We start from the raw sequence: 15882 nt of genomic DNA, 5'->3' as shown, positions 1-15882 counted from the left end.
TGACATCAATTTGAAATTTGTTCTGAATGCCGGTGATGGCTCGCCTACTCTTCATGAAGGACACTGAGGGATCTTTAACATCCACCAACTAAACGAATGATGGCAGATGAGACGCCAAGTTTCACGTCCACCTGAGATACGGCACACACAATGATCCTGCATGCAAAATACCAGGATGGACAGTTTATAGTTGGGCCAAGATTCAAACCCAGTCTATACATCTCAAGGGTGAGTGCGCACACCCCTATCATCTGATGCTTACGCTTGCTTTCTTTTAACTCTTTACAGTATTGCTCAAATGATACACACATCAAGCTGGCAAGTGATGAGCACGTGTGTGCATGCATACACACACACACACACACACACGCACAAAGACACACCCTAATGGAGGTGGATTTTTTTTTTTTTTTTTGTATACAAGATCGAGGCTCGTGAAAGAGCTAACATTAATCACACAGAAAGACAAACCGACACATAAAACATATAACAAGGGGAGCGGTAGACAAGATGGGGCGAGAGGGGGAGGAACGCAAACACAACATCTGAGAGCAGGGACATCGAGAGATCTGTGGGAGGGAGAGGGCTTTGGGGGGGGGGGGGGAGGCATGGGAAGGGGGGGTGGGAGAGGTATAAAACATATGGACACTGCCGGGACTTCCAGGAAAGAAGTTGGAATTTTAAACAAGGTGGATCTGGGGTGAATTAGTGGGGGTAGAAAAGATCAAGGTTTTGGATGGGGAAAGATAAGAGATGGTGGTGAACAGCTGTTTTAAAGACCTGGAGGGAGGAGTGGGATTGAAGGGAGTGTGGGAGTTTGTTTCACAGGCGGGAGAAAAGAGGAATGAAAGAGTGAAGGTGAGCAGAGAGCCGAGATTTCGGCAGTTTAACCATCAGAGGGTTGCTGGCAGATGCATTGAGACCTGGTAGATCTCCGTTCCATCTTCTGAGGCCCACCCACATGTGGGGATAGCAGGCAAAATCAACTTGCACGCGCGCGCGCGCACACACACACACACACACACACACACACACACACACACACACACACACACACACACACACACACACACACACACACACACACACGACAAATATTTCACACGAGACAAACTCACGAGACAAACTCACGAGACAAACACAGCCACTGAGCTTGGGGGAAGTGCTGTCACTTTCCGGGGCACTCTGGGTACCAGCGACGTCACAACAATATGAAATATCACAGTCAATTTACTATGAAAGGTTGCATTTATTGACGGTGAGTGTATAAACACATCAGAATAGGAATTGTACACCCTGTGAGGCCGGTACTATTTACGGAGGCCCATGAAATATAAAGAAATTGAGATGTCATGGAGGCACCTACGGCTCAAAATCCAACATGAAACAAAACTCACGTGGATAGTAGATCATGAACGCCAGATCGAGGAGACGCCGTCGGTGGCCGCATCATTTTCGAAGGGTCTCCTGTTGTCACGGTTGGCTGTTCCATCCCCAGGAGGCGCCATGGGCTTGGTGTGTTCTGTATGTGCCAGAATGTGAAACAGGTATGGCAAAGGTTACGGATCATACAGGTCATTGTGGTTGTTTATTATGATTTTACTTGAACAAGATTTCTTTTTTAAATCCCAATTAGCACACCACTCTAAGACTATCTTGGGCATTACAATTACAATTGGAAGCAGTCATTAAAACGTTAACAATAAAACAGGACTCCAGTTGAGGTAAAGTGGGTGACACGAAGATATATTGTTACCATTCAATTATTCAAACTTTTTGAATGTATGGACACAAAATACTACTACCGGTAATAAGACGGGAGTGATATAACAAATTTTAAATTGTAAACCCAACAGGATAATCATTTGGAACAATAATTCACACACCCTCTTGCCATCAGGTATCTGTGCATCTGGATGAGCCCAGGCAAGGCCCGGGTGCATTGGCAGCCGCATGCCTGCCTGCTGTGGCCACAGCACATGCTGATACAGGCCTAGGCTGCTAGCAGAGTACATAGGGTGGCTTGCTTGGGCAAGCAGTGAACCCGGCTGTGGTAGTTGTGGCTGTGGAGAATGCTGATGGGCGAGCGCGAGTGCCGTCAAGTTTGATGCATGTACGGCACGAGACTGAGGCATAATGCCAGCCTGACTCATCCGGTAGTCCAAAGCAGGGGGCAGCGCAGGATTTTGAGGTGGTGGACCTCCCATAGGCTGGTGTCCAGGTGCCAACAAGGTAGCAGGAGGGTAGAGGCCTGCATGCGAGAATGCTAAACTCTGTTGAGCAGCCAAAAGATGAGTGGGTGACAGGCCGAGTTGAGCATGCATAGGTATATGCGTGCCAGATGGCAATGGATGAGGGTAAAAGTGCAGCGGTTTGACGTCAATGTCACGGTCACGCGAAAAAGGTAAAAAAACATCTTTCTTCTCCAGAGAACGTCCTGTCTCATTCAGCATATGGTGAGCCGCCACGGGTTGGAAGCCAGTCTTTACCAGGGTCTCCACCTCATGTCGTGGATGCAAAGGTGAAGGCCATCGTTGTAGCTGCAGTGATGATCTTGAGTGTGGTGCCAACAGATAATCCTGGCCCCAGCATTCAGGCATGCCGATGGATACTGCCGTCGAATTAAGTTTTGGGGCAAAATCCCAAATGAACGGTCTACCCTCGTTGGTTTCCATAACTGCAATTCGATCACGCTCTCGATAACTTTTAGAATCAGTTACCGTGCCTATTGGTGCGGGACCACCAGGGCGTACCTCGGCCACAGGCCTCGAGCAAGAAGACTCTTCACTGCCGCCCAATGCAATCCTACGTTCTGGGGGGCATCGGGTTGTTGCCAAACTCACAGGTCGACCATTTAAACTGCACACATTTACAGATTGTCTCTCAGGACCTCGGGTAGATGCATCAAACGGATCTGTATCAGCTGAGATTTTGCTGATGATCTTTTCATTATCGCTGCCATCAGAATCATCTGAGGTGTTGGAGGCCTGCGTGCGTTTCTTTGCAGCCCCATCACGATCAACTGCTGGGCGTTTCCGCCCCACCTCGGCCTTTGGTTTGCTCCGTTGTTTGTCTTCAATGGAAACAATGAAGAGAGTTACAAAAGGGGGTTTTACAAAACTTTCCTCCAATGTTTAACAAACCATTATGATCATAATTATTAAGCAGCTTTTAGAAAATGGAAACATGTTAAAGGTATAACATGATATTAACATTCACATTGTCTGTTGACGACAACTCGATATTGGCCTTCAGAGTTGTAGAAATTTAAAGCTAATTTTTAACAAGTGTCACCTTTATCGCCATCTTTCCGCTGCTCATCATCAGGCGTGCTGCTGTCGGAACCTTTCCGCCGGCCATTCCTTACAAGGCCACGAGCCTGAAGTACTTTCACTCCTGCGGTACCTGGGCTGGCGGCAGGGCCGCTGGCCTGTCCACGTGTAAAATGGCCCTAAGTTAAAAAAAATTTAAAAACAACTTTTTTTTCATTGTATTTTACGTTATCAGCACATACTGATATGAACCACCTTTAGAGGCCATTTTTCCCCGCAGAGAAGGGGTTGGCCTTTTTCGGGCACCTTGGTCCCCTTTTTGAAGCAACGTTTTATGGCCGGATGCTCTTCCTGCCGCCAACCCTGTTAGTCGCCTCTTGCGACACACAGGGAATTACCAGTGAACTGGTACTCAATTTGCCGACCTCGGAAGGATGACAGGCTGAGTCAACCCCCCTGGTGTTAATTCAGCAATCGACCGGGATTCAAACCCAGGATCCTAGGATCCCAAGCCAGCACCCTAACCACTAAGCCAACACCAATACTGATATAAAAACAAAAAATAACCTCCACTTAAAAAATAAATAATGTACAATAAATACACGTTTTTAGTGTACACTATTTCTGGCGTAATAAGTATATTTCTTATATACAAATATGCGTCCGCAGTCAAGATATCGGCCTTTTTTTTTCAAAGGGAATAAAAAGCCAAAAATCACACATTTTAAAAAATTGACTGGTTAACGAGATCCGCATCACTCTCCTATGGTTTGAATGAGTCATCCAAGAAAGAACGGCTCATTGCTCTCAGAGGATGACAACTACATTGTAACAATTCCTCGGAAGCTGCAAAATATCACGTTCCAAACATTTCAAGAAAATAATGAGTCAGACGTACGAGGACATATATTTGTCTTGCCTTCATTTCAATAATGCTGCCGAGAAGGTACTAAACCAAATCCTCATACAGTGAGCTAAGGTGATGTCATGAAAAGTTTCCGTGTGGTACCAGGGTGTGGGAATGGGGGGGTGGGGGGGGGGAAGGGGGGGTTAGTTTAGATCAACTTTTTACAAAGATTATAAATTATAAGGATCACAAGATGCACAATATAGTCTTCACAGTTGTCAGCTCCAATGAAGGCTTATTGCCCAAAACCTCAGGTTCTTCTTGCTTCCCATTGTGATTAGCATACCTTACTCAACGTTTTATTGACGTTCTACCTGTCCGCCGACACAACTCGACACCGGCCTTCACCAGCAAGACTAGTTCTTCATTCTTAGACCAATTTTGCCATTTGACCCCCTGCTTCATATAAAATACACCAGACCAATGTATCTCTGCTTTAATCGATACGGGTTGTAGTGTTGTATCATTTTTGCCTATTATTGCATGCAATGGTTGAAACACAGAGGCATGGTGAGCCAACGATGGTGTTTTTGAGACCATTTTTGAACTTTGACAACTGTAAAATCCCCAAAACAACAATAGTGTGCCCCCCTTCAAATCCCACCCCCCCCCCCACCCCCGTCCGCCCTCTGCATCCATATAGGGTTTGAAAGTAACTTTGTGCAAACTTTCATCTCTTTCGACTCAAATACATAGTAGAAAATGGCAAAGAAATATTTGTGATTTTTGTGTTTCACCTTTGACCCCTAAAATCAGAATGGGGTAGCGGGGAAGGGGGTGGGGGGGGGGGGGGGTAAATCACAAAGGATAAAAAGAAAGCAATACAAAAAGAAAGAGAATAAGAAAAACAGGAAAAACAATACGCATCCCATCCCTGTAGTGAAGGAGAAACAAATAAATATTCCTTAATTAATGGAAAACCTTGTAGAGCATGAAACACAGTTTTATATACTTGTGAAAATCTTGTACAACAACTTTAACCTAAGGCAGAAACACCAACATTGGTAAGAGTAACCCGTACTGAGTAATTTGCTCGGATGTCATCTTTGCTTCTGCGTTGGAGGCGCTCCCAAGTGAGTGAGCAGAGTAGTTCATTTTCCAGCATAATGTGTTTGCCCATTAGTGTGTGTACAATAGGCCTCACCGCTTTGCTAGAATAATTGTTTTGCATTTTTATTCAGTGATAGGAGCCAAATTGCGGTAGGGTGAGGGTGTGGGGTTAGGAGGCGAAGGAAGAGGGCAAGCATGAAGCATTTGAGAGGTGAACTTGAGGGGATGGGAGGGAATCTCATAAGCCTAAGATTTATGAAAATCCCTCGGCATTGCACGTCCCCCTGCGTTACGCCTGAGAGCGTCAAGCGCAATGGATGCCCCGTGGAGTGCATGTGAGTCGGACGGTTTCGTCGAGCCACCAGCTTCCGAACTATCAAAATAAAAATTAGAGACTTTATTGTTTTCTAAAATTTCATTCTGAACACAAATGGAACTTTAAACAGAAGAGATTTATGAAAATGTATTTAAAATTCGCCTCAAAATGCCTGGAATTCACAGTGCATGCTCGTTAAAAAAAGAAAACACACACAAAAATATCATACATTTGTGTTAATCACCTTGGAATCATCACTGGGAATTCCATGGAGGAATCTTTTTGGTGTTCGGGTCTAAATAGATGTCGACCCTACCAATCAGCCCATTTTGCTCCACTTAATGCTCCGACTTTCAAAGTCCTTCAAAAGGACACTGTTACAGGAAGTTGAGACGAGCAATGCCTGAATTCAGGTCGGTGGTCTCTGTCTTTGAGTAACTTCTTTCTGGTCTTGCACCCTCTGCCCTTTCCATGCTGCAGCCCAGGTTTCTGCAGGGGGCACGTGGGCATTTACTTCTCTTTTTTCCCACCTGTGGAATCAACTGCTACATCCTCTTCAATCTCACGCTTCCCTCGAGGTCACCATCATCTCAGATCATCCCCAATCTAAAACCATGATCTTTTCTACTCAGATTAACCTTCCCAAAGTCCAGTTTGTCCTTCTTGAGAGTTTGTTTGTATCCATCTTGAACGCCCCATGCATCCTCCACCACCCCTCATTCTTCCATACATCCCATATTTACTCCCGCTAGGGAGTAATGCATTCGCTCGTGTCCGTCCGTGTGTGTGTGTGTGTGTGTGTGTGTGTTCATGTGTTTGTGAACAAGATATCTGGAAAAGTTCTGAACGGATTTGGATGAAAGTTGGTGGGATGATTGCCCTTGGGATAAGGAAGAATTGATTAGTTTTTGGTGAAGCTCAGGATATTATTCCACATCCAGGAACTTTTTGGGGAATTTTTTTTTCTGTTTTACTGCAATAAAGCTTTTATTCTTATTCTTAAATGATGTTTTTCTCCTCTAATTCCGAGATATATCAAAATAAATTATCTGACAGTAAGGGCCTACTTTCTTTTTCATTTATTCATTTTTGGGGAGAGGGGATGTTAAACAAAACGTATTATTCCAACTTCATCCACGGCGGGAGTATGCGCTCTACTGAGTGACGTTCTAGTTATCCAAGTCTTCCTCTGTTTTGTCCCCCAATCCTGCTGTTGGTGTGCTTCCTCCCTCTCTTTATATTGTTCATCTGGTTCTGTTACATCCTGATTCGTCCTATGTTCCAGCTTCTCCACGGGCCTAGACTGTTTACAAAGAAAAAAATTCTAGCCGAGCGATTCCATGACCTCTGCAGCATTCACTGTTATAATTCACACACACCGTACCACGCACACCTGGTGAGCACAACTTGAGGGCCATGTCCTATGTGGTGACCTGGCTTACAGTGCTCGCTTCCGTTTGTGGTGCAAAAAATAAGGAAACAGAAAAGAGACTTTCGATGACTAATCACTATTTGTTAGTGAATATGGTGGAAGTTTGTAGAACAAAATAATTACTTCTGTACAGTTGTCGTTTCAATATCGAAATGCTTTGCTTGAAAACTAGAATGTGTCACACAGACTTTAATAAATTCCTGACGTTAATTTTGCAAAACAAGGATATTTTCGAGAAGAGTCACACAAACAACATAAAACCTGTGAATTGTGGCCTGGTAAGGTGTGCGTTTTTCTTTACCTATACCTGTCACAAATACATATTCACAATGGGTTGGAGCATTCGTTTATACCCATCCTGTCCTCTCTCTGGGAGAAGGGTGTGAGCTGTTGTTGCACCTGTCAACTTATGATTGAGAAGAGGAGGAGGATCAAGAGGACAAGCTGTACGACAGACAGCATGGAGGTTTTTAATTATGGATTAATTTTTCCGAGACCGAACAACGATCTGCAAAAACTGCACGAGACTGGATGTCCAACTGCTTCATATTATAAAAAATTAATCTGACAGGTTGTCCGATTAGAATCAAAACAAACTGAAACTGTATTGAAAGATTGCATCGATCAGTTTGCGGTTGCTTACAGCAAATGGAAGGAGATTCTCGGAAATCCCAGAAATGTAGCAATAGGAACAAATTTTTTCACGGAGCAGCAACAATAAATAGCAACGTGACAAGGTTCACTCGGATTTTTTTTTTTTTGGCAATATTTCTACTGCCCATGATGGACGACCCTGGATAAACACATGGTTCTCTTGGGTGACACCGAAACTTGATGTGTATGTCGTTTCTACGCTGCACACAATCCAGGTTGAAAACCATGTTGCCCAGACCTGGGTTCTCCCTTGGCCCACATATGATCGTTTATCCAAGCTGAGTTAAAAAGTCTGCATTTCTATTCAGTTGGTGTATTTTTTTATGGCAGTGAGCATTTCTTCCTCAGCAAGCCTTGAGGGATTAATCAGCCTGCCCGGGATTGCAAGTCAAATCCATGGTCTGAGGGTGGTCTGCTTGGCCCACCAGAAATGCAATGTCTATGAGCAATTTCAGATCTTGAATGCATATAGTCACCTAGCAATAAGCTCATATCTCATCTTCTTAATCTTTTGTAAACTCTCTCTTCTTTTTTGCCAACAAAATGCATTTTTTTTAAAGCTGCCAAATAAAAATTAGCATTATCTGAGGCCAAACAATGGTGTCTTTCCTTCTGGATTCACTAAGAAAGTATACATCCACTCATCACCCGATTGACCGGTCTTCGTCCCATCGCACATCTGCTCGCTTTGGATACAATTTGGGCAAGCTCGCTTTGATGGCCCAAACGGGGATGGGCAAATTATATGGAAATACAGTATCAGGGGCAACACAGTTATCAAACTGCATTGAGTTGTGCATGGAAACAAGTAATGGAAATCCCTAAAATACTCTTCAGAAAAGAGGGAGTGAGAAACCACCTGAAATTTGATCAGTCAATGGGCCCAGGGGCAGACAAAAGTGGCATGAGTCCCTCAAGAGGCTCCATATACTGTCAGCCATGACAGGATCGTAAGTAAGTAAGTAAACAAGTCAGCCTTCACTAGACATGCTGTAAGCAATACTTCAAATCTGGTGTCTGCCCATACATTGAATGGAAAAGCAACAAAAGCTCAGCTGGCTCTCAGGCCAGCTTATTAGTTACAATGCCTTGCAATCTGTGAGGATAAATCGGCTGACGTGATCATGGAATTTCAATATTCCAGACATTTCAATCCATAGAACAAGTGTACAAGAACCTGGAAAAGATTGAGACCTTCTCATGATTCTGGTCAAAATAAGAAACCAAAGATAAGTTAAAGTAAGTTATGGTAAAAAAATAGACACAATTTAAGGAATTATTTAAAAAACAGTCACAACTAGAAGGACACTCCGTAGAGCGCGTGCCTCCACCGGGCTGAAGAGTTTATGTTTTGTATCCCACTGATGGGTCATATCTGGATCCGGACCTGAACCAATATCTAATCGGCTTGTTCTCGTCACTGAACCAACTCATCCACCAAGTTTTGTCATAACTCGTCCACAAATCTTTGAGATATCGTGCTATATATCATTTTTAGACTCACCCAATAGTGAAGAATCATGAAAGAAAAATTTAAAATTCCCGTATCCAGATTTGGATTCGGATCTTCACCAAAATTTTATCAATTCTTCCTTGTCACACACCCAAACTATCCACCAAGTTTCGTCCAAATCCGTCCACAATTTTTTGACATATTGTGCTATATATATAATTTTTACCCTCTCTCTGAATGGTGAAGAATCTCAAAAAATTATCGTATCCAGATCCGGATCAGGATCTTCACCAAAATCTAATCATTTCATCCGTGTCATATACCCAACAACTGCACCAAATTTCGTGCAAATCCATACACAACCTTTTTGAGATATCATGTTCACTGCACTAACAGACAGAAAAACAGACAGACAGATAGACAGAAAAACAGACAGACAGATAGATAGACAGACAGGGTGAAAACAAAACCTCTCCCCACGTTTGGTGGCGGAGGTAACTATGGAGGAAATAATATGAAGGGATAATAATAATATATAATAATATGTCAGCACATCATGATTTGTGTGGTTGAAAGGATGTGTGAGACAATGCATAACCAGGTAGAGGCTCACATGAATGCCAGGTGTTGTCGTTGTGACCAGTGAGGCACCCTGCCCTGCACAGGATCGCCTCCGTGATGTGATTCCTCCGCTTTCACCCTTCAGCAGAGATGGGACCACGTCGTCAACAAAGGCCATCTGGACCTTAGCAGGGTCCACGTTCTGGGGTTCCAGAACCTTGGGTAGACAAAACATAACTGTTAAAAAAGATTTTCCTTTCTTTTATTGTTGTAAATACCAAGAAGAAAATAAAGCATTCTATAAAGTTTATAAATTATATGGTCTTGGGTTGGCCTTTGACCGTCCCATCTGAGCACCTTGTTATTACAATCACGTACAGCCTTGTGAGCTGCAAGTGACAGAATACTGTTTAAACGAGACAACAGAATAATAAAAAATAAATACAATGAGTGAAAAACAATTACCTCATCGCTTATTCCATTGTGCAGACCGAGGTCAATTACTTGTTCTACCCAGGAGGCCAGGTCCCTCTTTGGCCATGGTTAACGATGCTGGCTCTGATACAATTGTTGGAATTTTTTTTGTTTGTTTTGTCAACTAGGACCCATTCTAAGTTGATTGGACTTGGCCAACCTTTCCAGAACTCCTCAAAGAAAACATGGCCCAAAAGTGGCCCTATTGATGATTTCTGAGTAACACCTAAGCAAAACACTGGCATTTACAGTTACTATATACTATAAAGTGAAAGTAAAACCTTTATCAAATATAATAAAGTAATTATTACAGGTGTGAAAAAAAAAATTTGGAAGGGCAGGGGGAGGGTTTCGATTTTCTTTGGAATGCCACAAAATATATATTGTGATTGAAATGCACAAGCATTGTAATGTTAAGTTTTGCAAACTAGTAACTCGTCAATGTCCTTGAAGGGCCCAGTCACAGTCCCGACCGAAATCGAATCGAAAATCTGTGGTACGACTTGAAGATTGCTGTCCATCAACGCTCCCCACACAACTTGACTGAACTTGAACAGTTTTGTACAGAAGAATGGGTAACTAGAACGCCACTCAGTAGAGCGCATACTCCCGCCGTGGGTGGCCGCTGCTGAGCCCTATCTTCCAATGGTAAAAAATATTTCAAAAAATTCCTGGATCCGGAATAATATCCTGAGCTTCACCAAAAACTAACCAATTCTTCCTAATTCCTAGGGCAATCATCCCACCAAATTTCATCCAAATCCGTTCAGAACTTTTCCAGATATGTTGTTCACAAACACACGAACATACGAACACACATACGCACAAACACACACGGACACGATCGAATGCATTACTCCCTGGCGGGAGTAAATATTGCCCAATCAAGTTGTGCAAAGTTGGTAGAGACCTATCCCAACAGACTCACAGCAGTAATTGCTGCCAAAGTAAAACCTTTATCAAATATAATCTGCCATGATCTTTCTTGGGAAAACCACATTTCAAAGCTGGCCTCCAAAGCCAGTCGCCGACTGGGCATCCTCCATCGTGCGAAGTCCTTCCCACATACAAGGCTTTCATCCGCAGCTCAATGGAATACTGTTCCCCCCTCTGGGCTGGTGCTCCTGCCTCACACCTAGCTCGGCTTCACGCTGTTGAAACCAAAGCTTTCAGAATCATTGGAATCTCCTGCGATGAAGTTAACTCCGAGGGCCTTTCACTCACTCACCGCAGGCAGGTTGGTGGTCTTTCTGTCTTCTACCGACTCCTCTCCGGCCTTGCTCCCCCAGCTCTCTCTGTGCTCTGTCCCCCCAATATTCCTTCAGGTCGACAAGATCTGCCTGCAACCCTCTTATGGTTAAACTGCCAAAATCTAGGCTCTCTGCTCACCTTCACTCTTTCATTCCCCTTTTCTCCCGCCTCTGGAACAAACTCCTCCACTCCCTTCAATCCCATACCTCCCTCCAGGTCTTTAAAACAGCTGTTCACCACCATCTCTTATCTTCCCCCATCCAAAACCTTGATCTTTTCTACCCCCGCCAATTCACCCCAGATACACTTTTTTTTTCTTCTTTTTTTTTTGAAATTCCTACTTCTTTCCTGGAAGTCCTTGCAGTGTTCATATGTTTTATACCTCTCCCACCTCCCCCCAAGCCCTCCCCCTAAAACATTTCTCCCAATGTCCTTGTCCTCAAATGTTGTGTTTGTGTCCTTCCCCCTCTCTCCCCATCCTGTCTACCGCTCCCCTTATTTTTTGTGTTTTATGTGTCGGTTTGACTTTTTGTGTGATTATTGTTAGCTCTTTCACGAGCCTCGACCTTGTATACAAAAAAAAAGAAAAAAAAGAAGGTGCTTCCACCAAGTATTAACTCAGGGACGTTGACACTTGTCCAATCTAGATATTCTAGTTTTGTATTTTTAATTAATTTTCTGAAATTTGTAGAATTTGTTGTTTACTTGCAAGTTGTGGGTTACGATGTGTAAATAAAGGTGGAAAAAGTCTGATTTAATGCCATTTTATTCCAGACTATAAGGCAACAAAAGGTGAAGATTTTGAAAGAGGGTGTATACTTTCTATAGGTACTGTGTGTGTATATATAAATACTGAATATAAAAGTAACAACCCAACAGAAAGGCATCGATCCAAACAGTCATTATCTTCAAGGCATATATCTTTCCAAGCTGGCATGCCATCAATTTTACACATTGCTTTTTATACACACCACTTACATCATCATTACAAAAGCATAAATAAACAAACGCATCCACAACAACATATTATGTGGTTGTATATTGGACATCAATCTCATCCTTATCTGAAAAGCAAGTGCCATCGTCATCCCGATTCGTATTCCACTGACTCAACAATTCCGACAAAGACAGGCAGTTTAGCAAAACAAAAACAACTAGAAAGCATCTGAAAATGCAAAGCCCATCCACGTCCGTTTGTATTCAGACGTCCTAATCTTCTTCCGTTTGCTCAAAATAACGAAAACAGTTTAAAACAAGAAAAAGAGCAATCAGAGATTGCAAACCCTCGCCAGGGTGTATTTTCAGGGGTTTTTAAGGCTGTGTTAAAACAAATATGGCGGCCGAAGCACGTGACCGATGACGTCATTTTTTTTTTTTTTTTTTTTTTTTTTTTGACTCCACCAACTTATCCCGAGATACCGCTCAATAAATTTCATCTTGATAGGATGAAGTTTTGTCATTGTCGAATTATAACGTCATAATGGAGGCACCTATGACATCATCATTAACATATTTTATTCCCCATGGAGAGTTCTTTACAATGAGCCATGTCTCAATTTTTTCTATTCAGAGCTTTCGGAGATTATAGAGGTGCAAAGTTTTTCGGTTTTTCCAAGATGGAGGCCAAACCACGAGATATATGACGTCATACTTATCATTAAAAAAATTATACAGGTGGAGTTGCACCTATGGTGAAAATTTCCTGTCAATCGGACCAACGGTTGCAGTGAAAATCATATTTATTCTGTGCGGACAAACAGACAAACAGACAGACAAACAAACAAACAAATGAAAAATGGGTCAGAGACCGAGGACTTGCCGGAATGTACTTTTTTATCGGCCATTTTGGACAAATATGGCGGCCGAACCACGTGACCGATGACATCATTATTTGTTTTCTAAACTAATTTATTCCTTGATGATGCTCAAGAAATTTCATCTTGATCAATGAGGTTTTGTACTTGTCGAATTATCGATATCTATAAAACACAGTTTGTGTGTGCGTGTGTGTGTGTGTGTGTGTGTGTGTGTGTGTAATGTTACCGATAGACTCCTAAACGGAGAGGCTCACGTACTTGATATTTGGCATAGACATAGCCATTGAGCCTGGGACAAACATGGCCGAGACCATATTTGACGAGATCCATATTTTTTATTCATATTTACCTCAGCGCATTTCAGCGAAGTACCCGCTAATCTCAGCCGGTTCCAGAGCAGCTCGCTGATTCGCTCAGAGCGATCACGTGATGTTCCATTCCCACCGCCAGACTGATTCGCTCAGAGCGATCACGTGATGTTCCATCCCGTCACACGTCACACGTTTTTTCACCTTTTATGCGATCGTGTTTTGTATCGATTTTGTGCGATATGAATTAAATGTCTTTGAAACAGAAACGTCTTTCCACAACCCTTCCGTAACCGATTGGAGCAGTTTATTGCCGCACAAAACGAGATCAGCGAAGCGAGTTGGTCGAGTCGTGCTGACCAAGATGGCGACACGGCGGCTTCACTTTTCACGGAGTATGAGCGTTCTATATATTTTCAATTCAGTGCGCCCGTGATTTGTGGCATAGACATGACCATTGGGCCTTCACGGTGTAATTTGTGCGAGGCTTTTGTCTGAGTGAGCTTGAGTCGAGAGGGCGAATGTACGGGTTGGGAATGCGTACGGGTCTCCCTTCCCCCGCCCGGCAACGCCGGTACTGGAGGACGGCACAGGATCGGTGAGTCTCCAAAATCCGCTTCGTGCTGTTGCGAATATGCAGGACTATGTCCGATTGTTGTGCTGCTCTCCGACCATGAGAACTGCAACGTCATTGTTGACTGGCCATCCCCTTCCCTCCCCCTTCCCCCATCCCCCCTCCCTTCCCCCTCCACCCTACCCCTCCCCCCTCCCCCTACATTTTCCCCCTCCCCCTCCCTTTTCCCCCTCCCCCTCCCTTTCCCCTTCCCCCCTCCTTTTCCCCCTCCCCCCTCCCTCCACCCTACCCCCTCCACCCTACCCACTTCCCTTCCCCTCCCTTCTCCCCTCCCCCCCCGTTCCCCTCCCCTCCCCTCCCCTCTCCCGTCCCCTCCCCCGCCCGGCAATGCCGGGTTCTTCTGCCGGGTCCCCCCCTCCCCCTCCCCCCTTCCCCCTCCCCCCTTCCCCTCCCACCCCTCCCCCTTCCCCTCCCACCCCCTCCCCCTTCCCCTCCCACCCCTCCCCCCTTCCCTTCCCACCCCCTCCCCTTCCCCTTCCCACCCCCTCCCCCCTCCCATCCCTCACCCTGCCATCCCTCACCCTCCCCATCCCCCCCTCTTCCATCTCCCCTCCCCCCTCCCCCTCCCCCTCCCTCCCTTCCCCCCTCCGGCCCCTCCCCCCTCCCCTCCCCCCTCCCTCCCTTCCCCCCTCCCCTCCCCCCTCCCTCCCTTCCCCCCTCCGGCCCCTCCCCCCTTCCCTCCCCATCCCCCCCTCTTCTCCCCTCTCCCCCTCCCCCTCCCACTCTTCTCCCCTCCCCCCCGTTCCCCTCCCCTCCCCTCCTAGTGATGTACTTCTGCTAGTGATGTCATAATGGAGGCACCTATGACATCAACATTTAAATATTTGAGCAATGAGCCATGTCTCAATTTTTTCTCTTCAGCACTTTCGGAGATATAGAGGTGCAAAGTTTTTCGGTTTTTCTAAGATGGCGGCCGAACCACGTGACCAATGACTTCATCATTAACATATTTTATTCCCCATGGGGAGTATTTGACAATGAGCCATGTCTCAATTTTTTCTATTCAGCACTTTCGGAGATGTAGAGGTGCAAAGTTTTTTGGTTTTTCCAAGATGGCGGCCGAACCACGTAAGCGATGACGTCATCATTATTTTTTTTCTCCACCAGTTTATGCCGTCATGTCGCTCAAGAAATTGCATCTTGATTGTATTAAGTTTTGTACTTGTCAAATTATCAAATTATGACATCATAATGGAGGCCTTGGGCCGAGAGAGTTAAAAATTGGGCACAGTCTATTCCAGGGCAAAACAAATATGTGTGTAAAGTTTGGCGATTCCACGTGCAACGGTGTAGAAGTAGTGCTGCGAACAGACAGACAGACAGACAAACCAACCGATCAACATACTTGTCGGAATCTTTTCCGGCAAGTGACAAACGGACTCAAATGCAATACCATCTCGTCAGGCGTGGGTAAAAATACAAAATAAATGATGATTTTATGCAGCCTTGACCTTTGAGCTTTAAAGATAAAAAAAATCAACTTCTACCTTTTGATTGGTGAACCAATTATGTGACCCAATATTTAAATTCTTTAAATTTCAGGTCGATTGGAAGAAAATTGATGATTTTATCCAATGTTGACCTTTGATCCTTTGATCTGAAACAAAACAAAGAGCTTCTAGCTTTTGATTGGTGAACCAATTATTCAGTGACCCAATATGCCAGTTCTTAAAATTCCAGGTCAATCGGATGAAAATTTAAGATTTTATGTGAAGCTGACCAAATTATTAATATGTCTTCCCTGTATTTGATG

General features: G+C 44.2%; 1 protein-coding gene across 13 annotated transcripts in view; it reads right to left on the bottom strand.

Annotated features, from left to right (window-relative positions):
* LOC137420684 (putative JmjC domain-containing histone demethylation protein 2C) overlaps positions 1–15882 on the bottom strand; it is a 324770-nt gene that overhangs the window by 26108 nt on the left and 282780 nt on the right. For 8 of the 13 annotated variants that reach the window (XM_068105951.2, XM_068105949.2, XM_068105953.2 and 5 more), the window contains 4 exons: positions 9698–9862; positions 3295–3451; positions 1887–3073; positions 1398–1522 (listed from right to left, as the gene is read on the bottom strand). In XM_068105951.2, the coding sequence (XP_067962052.2) occupies positions 1398–1522; positions 1887–3073; positions 3295–3451; positions 9698–9862 (1634 nt within the window). The remainder of the gene's footprint in view (positions 1–1397; positions 1523–1886; positions 3074–3294; positions 3452–9697; positions 9863–15882) is intronic. The other 5 variants (XM_068105952.2, XM_078772414.1, XM_078772415.1 and 2 more) reach the window with 1 other exon arrangement.

Source organism: Myxine glutinosa, chromosome 2, assembly GCF_964187855.1.
Source record: "Myxine glutinosa chromosome 2, kmMyxGlut1.1, whole genome shotgun sequence".
Classification (NCBI taxonomy): Eukaryota; Metazoa; Chordata; class Myxini; order Myxiniformes; family Myxinidae; genus Myxine; species Myxine glutinosa.
Note: the sequence above shows the minus strand (reverse complement) of the source record. Positions and strands in the feature narration are given on the sequence as shown.